This window comes from Netta rufina (genome assembly GCF_964035555.1).
Source record: "Netta rufina genome assembly, chromosome: 9".
NCBI lineage: Eukaryota > Metazoa > Chordata > Aves > Anseriformes > Anatidae > Netta > Netta rufina.
Window position 1 is genome coordinate 17,577,286 of NC_140132.1, and position 6,000 is coordinate 17,583,285.

The window sequence follows — 6,000 nt, forward strand, 5'->3', positions numbered from 1 at the left end:
TCTTAACTATAAAAGCTTGCAGTACTTCTTGGATTCAAATTGAATACTGGGAAAAGTGTATTTTGCTTATAGCCAGGTGACATTTAAATTAAAAATGTTTAATAAGCACTCAGATTTGTTACTAAGGTAGCTAGCTACGCTACCCCTTGAAATGACCTCTCCCACACCACAGAATATTCATTATTGACCTTCAAGGTAGTAAACCTATGCTGAGCTGGCACAGCAAAAAGGCTGCTGCGTGTAACTTAATAAGCATGGACAGCAAAACAATGACAAAATGAACTGACCTTATGTTTAGCATGCTGAAATTTTGACCCTTCCTGTTCCTCATGCTGCACCGAGTCGGCTCTCTCCCTCACGCTCCTATACCCAGGACTGGGTATGATGTACTCTTTTCCTATGTCGATGTCTTTCATCTTCCGTAAACGCCAGGGTTTACACGTGGATTTGCGCCTCAACAATCTGAAAAGAACCAAATTCCACTTCATTACATGGCGTGCACTAACACGCTAGTTACTTTTACTCAACTGCTTTTAAAGCTTAAATGAAGCCTGAAAGCAACTGCGAAGGAGCTTTGTTAAAAATAGAAGTAATAATGTGACTTTGAGAGCCCACGCAAGACCAGCTCCTTCTGAACTAGTTTAAACATACCCTGAGGTGGGTAAAGAGCACAGCAACTGGGCACTGGAGTATTAGCGGTGAAATATTCATTTAAGATGTCAGAATGCATAAATTTAAGAGCAGTATTTCCAACATTGAGGGACTACACTTGGAAGACCAAGTTGTCTAAGAAATTCCCCCCCAAATCGCTGAAATTCCCTGAAAAAGCCCCTAAAACTGCACAGACGTGGGAGTTTAGCAGCACAGAGCCCTGCCCAGCAGCCCCCCCCACCCCACCTCAGGCGCTCTCTGTGGAGCCAAACGGCCCGCGTGAGGCGGCTCCCAGCCCCGCAGCCCCCCGGGGGGAATAAACTGACAGGAAAACCGGCACGGAGACCACCCCCAGCCCCTCAGGGGTGCTGTGGGGACCCTGCCCAGCCGCCCCCTGACGGGACGGGCCCTGCCGGCACCCCCCGACCCCCCACAGGGGGGTCCCCGCGCCGGCCCCTTCCCCCCTCACCTCCGCCCGCCGCCTGCGCCCGCCGCAGCTCTGCCCCTCCGCGCCCGCGGAGCCCAACCACATCCCTTATAGCGGTTCCGGCGTCTCCAGGGCGCATGCGCGGCGGGGAAGGGAGGGGAGGGGGGGAGTAGCGAGGAGGCAGCTCCCGCGCGGAGCCTCACGGGATGTGTAGTCCTCGCCGCTCGCCCACCGCCCGGCGGGGTGGGAAGGGGGAGATGGGAGGACTACATTTCCCAGGATGCTCCGCGGCGGGGAGAGGAGGGGGGGGGGGGTTGCCTCCGTCTCGGCAGCCCGGCCTCCCGCCGCTCCTGCCGCAGCGTGGGGGGTCTGGAACGTTCGCGGGCAGGGCGGCGGGTGGGGCGCGCGCACAGGGGCTGCAGCCGTGCAACGCGAGTGTGCAACGCCAGTGTGCAATGCAATGCAATGCAATGCACGTGTGCAATGCACGTGTGCAATGCAAATGTGCAATGCACGTGTGTGATTCAATGCAAATGTGCAGTGCAATGCACTTTGCAACGCAACAGTGCAACGCAATGCAAGCGTGCAGTGCGATATTTGTTTCTGCATGTGCGTTGCAGCGCCTGTGTGTGCAAGGCGATGCCGTGCGCAGAGCAACGCGGTGCAACGCAACGCAATGCTGCGCAGTGCGGTACCGCACGCTGCGTGCAGCAGGGGCACGGAGCTGCCCTGTGGTTTGGGAAGGAGGTTCCCCCGCAGAGTTGGGGTGCGGTGCTGCAGGGAGGTGGCGGTGCCCCCACGCAGGTTTCGCTGCAGGGCGCTGCCCCGGTGTTGCTGCGCACCGGCTTTGTCACCTGCTGCTGCTGGCGAGGTTATTTACAGCCGTGCAGCGGGGGAAGCGGCGGTGTCGCGCTCTCCCCTGCCGAAAGGCTGTAAATAACCTCAGCGGCAGCGGCTCAGGTTGTCTGCTTCAATCCCCTGTCCTCAGCTGACATCCTCCTTCCAGCAGCCGGCTTTGGCCGATGCCTCCCTTAAGTGGTTTATGTAACAAGCGCCTGTTTGCGCCGCAGTCGCTGCTCGCCTGGCAGGGAGCTTTGCCAGGGCCGCTTCGGCGGAGCTCCTGCCCCGATTCTGGCAAAAATGGGAGTCAGCCCTGCTGCGGGTGCCCTGCTGCTTTGGGACAGGAGTAGAGGCACAGCAGCGGGGAGCGCACCCGGCCATTGCACCTTCCTGCAGCAGCACCCCAACACCCGTGTTTGTGCCATTTCACCTTGGTTTGGCTGGGATTTTACTGAGGGGAAAGCTGCGAGGTGCGCTTTGAGCTTTGTAAATGCTACATCCCAGTAAAGGGGTTTTAAGGCAGGAGGCGATTTAGGGTAAGGCTCTGAACAGTCATTAAATAGACCATTATCTGCATCAGCCGCACCAGTGTGTGGAGGTAAATAAGCATGCGGGTACTCAGCGGTGCTGTCAAACAGCACAAGCAGAAAAGACAAAGTGAGAACAGCAGAGAGAATACAAAACGTATTGAAGCTCCAAGGTGAATCACTTGTGCTGTGTTTCAGGGCTTTGACCTGGAATTGTTCCCAGCAGAAGACCCAGCAGCCTGCAGCCCCTGAGCCGAGGAGGCCAGAGCTGCCTCAAGGAGGTGGCTGGTTTTGAGCTGAACCCGAGGGCTCTGCACCCTGTGAGTACGTGGAATGAAGAACGGAAACCTCCATTGTGCCAAAATGGTTGAAAAATGTGTTGGGAGAGGAGCAGAGAGCGTTGTTTTGTCCGAGGGAGCCAGCACCCTGCCTACAACTTGGTGTCCCCTTGCTGGAGCAGATTGTCCTCCCGCACTGTGGTGGCTGGGGCTGCTGGAGGAAAATGCTGGTGTGGGGATCCCCCCAAGGAGCATGTCACGAGTTTCCCCTAGTGTTTGTTTTAGGGGAAATGAAGGTACCGGTGCCACCAGCCTGAGGAGGCACGGCTTGAGCTCCAGCGGCAGCTGCTGATGCTTTTAGCTCTGCGAGTCCCAGGTTGGCCCCCGTGGGATGGCAGCTCTTACACAAACAAGGCCGGCTCAAAACTTCCCCTGGCTCAGGACCTGGGATTTGCTGCGATCAGCCCCGAACAGCAGCAGGAAAAGCACGGCTGGAACCGAGAGGCAGAAGCATTTTCAAAGCAGAGGCCAGCAAACCCCCTGGGCTGGGAGGCAACGCTTGGTGCTCACCTTCCCTGGAGGGGGAAGGAACCCAGTCCCCTCACCCCAAAATGAAAACAAGCAATGAATTTAACGCAGGTCTTAAAACAAACTGACTTGAGCCACCAGATCTGAAGACGGAGCATCATCGCCAGGCTGACCAGGAAAACCAAGGCTCCGCTGGCAGGAGCAATGGCCTTCATTTACCAGCTCTCCTTCCCCACCAGGACGCCCCGGCAGGGCTGCTGAGGCTTGCCTTTTTGGCAGGAATTTCCTGGGCTTGGCTGCTGAGCAAGCCAGGGCTTCTTCGCTCTTGCTCCTCGGAGCTCTGAGCCATGAGGCACAGAACTCAGGAACGAACTGGATGGCTCAAGGAGAAGTCCCCTGACCTCGTGTTTAGCCTGCAGCACTGCGGACAACAACAAGCCCAGAAATAGGGTGCTCTGGAGAGGCTGCCTCCCTCAGCTTGCTCCCGATTCCCTGTCCCCGTGCTGTGCCCGATGTGTTTCTGCCCGTCCTCCCCACGTCCCCCTCCCACACATCCCACGCGTTCGGGACTTCAGGCTCTCAGACCGAAAGCTTTCCCACTGCACTGCAGCAGGTCACTTCTCTGGAAAGCAGCAATTTCGCCTCTCTGGGCCACGTTTCTCTCTCCCAGGAGCCGCCAACTTGCGTGGGCAGCTCAGCAGAACAAAACCAGCCTTGGAGCTGCTGAAAGAAATACCTGCGTGCTGCCTGCAGCTGGAGAGGGGAGGGGACATCGCTGCCTCCCCCCTCAAAGCCCACCGTCCCCGAGCCATTTGGGGACAGCAGTGGGCTGGCTTTGTCACGTGCAAGGCACAGCCCAGCTTCCTGCAAGCACGCGTCAATAACGGCAGCAGTGGCCTTGCATAATAGATGATTGCTGGTTACACCACAAAACGGGGCTGGGCGCGCTGCAGTTCACAGCTACGAGGTCTGATGGATTTGGTCGTGGTCTGCACCGCAGAGAAAGAGGTCCCAAAGCTCCCGGCAGGCTCAGTGCTGCCGGTGTCCCAGGAGAGAGCGGATGCGATGGGTTTGGAGCAGGGGAAGGATGAATAAGATGAATCCTCCCCTTTGCTTCCAACCTGCTTCAGGCAGTTTGTGAATTTCCCAGCACACCTGTGCGTTCAGCTTCCATGGAAATTACCCATCCTTGCTTCTTGTTAGCCATGTGGGCGTTGCTGTGATGGTATTTTGGAGGAGATGCCACCCCAACCTCTCCCTCATATCCCCTTCCCTGCAGCCCAGGCGGGAGGTGAGCCTGCCTTCCTTCTGGGAAGTGTCGTACTCATCTCAAAAACTGCAAGCAGCAACAACAACGTTATATTTTTTTTAGGTTTGATCGCCCTGCCCTATCTCTGCAGTGTTTCTGAGCAGAGTGCAGCAGAACGGAGTAAGAGGCGCGGTGCTGCTCAGGCCACACAGGTCGCATTTTCGTTTGGCGCTCAGAATTTGGGTCAGGAGGGGACAGCGTGGAAAAAGCGCACCATCTTATTTCACGTTACTTTGAGAGGCTGAGGAACAAACACCACCCAGCAGCAACTGAACTAAACCTGATTCATTTATTTTTTATCTTACAGGGAGAAGCCAGAAGCTCTCAAAGCTGTTGCAACGCTTAAAGCGCAATCCAGCGCGGGAGGCCAGTTCAAGGCTGTTTGTCTCCGGACTGTTCGATCTTCCACAGCCCTGATAATTCAGAGGCCAGGATCAATCCAAGGGCAAAGCATAGCTCAGAGAGCAGAAGCCGGGACAGACGTGTGCATGCTAACAAGTCGTGTGGTTCCTACAGCTTGCACCACCCCGACGGTTAATGAGTAATCGATAGAAATCTGCAGCGTGGGCTGAGCCGGAGCCTGCCTGCTCCTGCAGGCACGGCAGGGAAAAGCCAGGCTTCAGCCTCTGCTGTCTTGTGCGGACGGTTATTTGACAAAGCCAGTGGAAAGGCCGAACAACATGATGATAAAAAAGATGGAGCTGTGTCTCTACGTCTCCTGCATCTGCTGCAGTGTCCGCATCCATCTGTGGGCTCAGTGGTGCTGCAGAGCACTGATGTCCTGCAACACCCCCGTGCTGCCCCCTGCTCCCTCGGGACAGGTCTGTGGGCACCATCGGTGCTCTCACCGCCTGCTCCTGACCTGTCCAGAGACGCTTGTTGATGCTAGCTCAGATGGGCATCGTGCCTGTTATTTCCCAACTGGGAAAAAGGGGAAGCTGCAAGTCCAGCTCTGTCCCAGGTGCCAGGGCTGGCCCTGCTGCCCTCGGCGGTGGTGGGGCAGGGAAATGGTGTGTGGATGGTGTCCCCTGCTTGGGGACACAGGGTGAGGCAGGTCACACTGTGCCTGGCCGTCCCAGCTGGCAAGGGGATGGGAAATGTCAGCCCACTGCTGACAACCAGAGAGCAGCCCAGCCTCGGCCCCAGGACTGGGAGCGTGCTGCAGGGGGGCTGAGGGGCTGGGCTGGCCCCCAGCTTGTTCTGTGACCCCAAAAACTGAGCCTCCAACCCAGGGCTCAGTTCCTCATCCAAAAAAAAAAAAACAACGTGTGACTGCTGGAAGCCTCGTGAGAGATGCAAAGGAGAGCTGCTGTGTATAAAAAGCTGAGCAAGGTCTCAAGCCACTGGCGTGCAGAAAGATCCTCCCATCAGCGAGCAGCTTCCTCTTAAAGGCAGGAGAAGATTGAGCCGGTGGGAAGCTGAAGTAATGGAAAATCCCCC

The 6,000-nt window shown here is 56.7% G+C and overlaps 1 protein-coding gene across 3 annotated transcripts in view; it reads right to left on the minus strand.

The window, feature by feature from the left end:
* Window positions 1-1,187, minus strand: part of ABCC5 (ATP binding cassette subfamily C member 5) — a 43,139-nt gene extending 41,952 nt beyond the window's left edge. For all 3 annotated transcript variants that reach the window (XM_084292070.1, XM_084292069.1, XM_084292071.1), the window contains exons 1-2: window positions 1,121-1,187; window positions 288-462 (exon numbers count right to left, since the gene is read on the minus strand). In XM_084292070.1, the coding sequence (XP_084148196.1) occupies window positions 288-416 (129 nt within the window). In that variant the 5' untranslated portion in view covers window positions 417-462; window positions 1,121-1,187. The remainder of the gene's footprint in view (window positions 1-287; window positions 463-1,120) is intronic.
* Window positions 1,188-6,000: the final 4,813 nt, after the last annotated feature.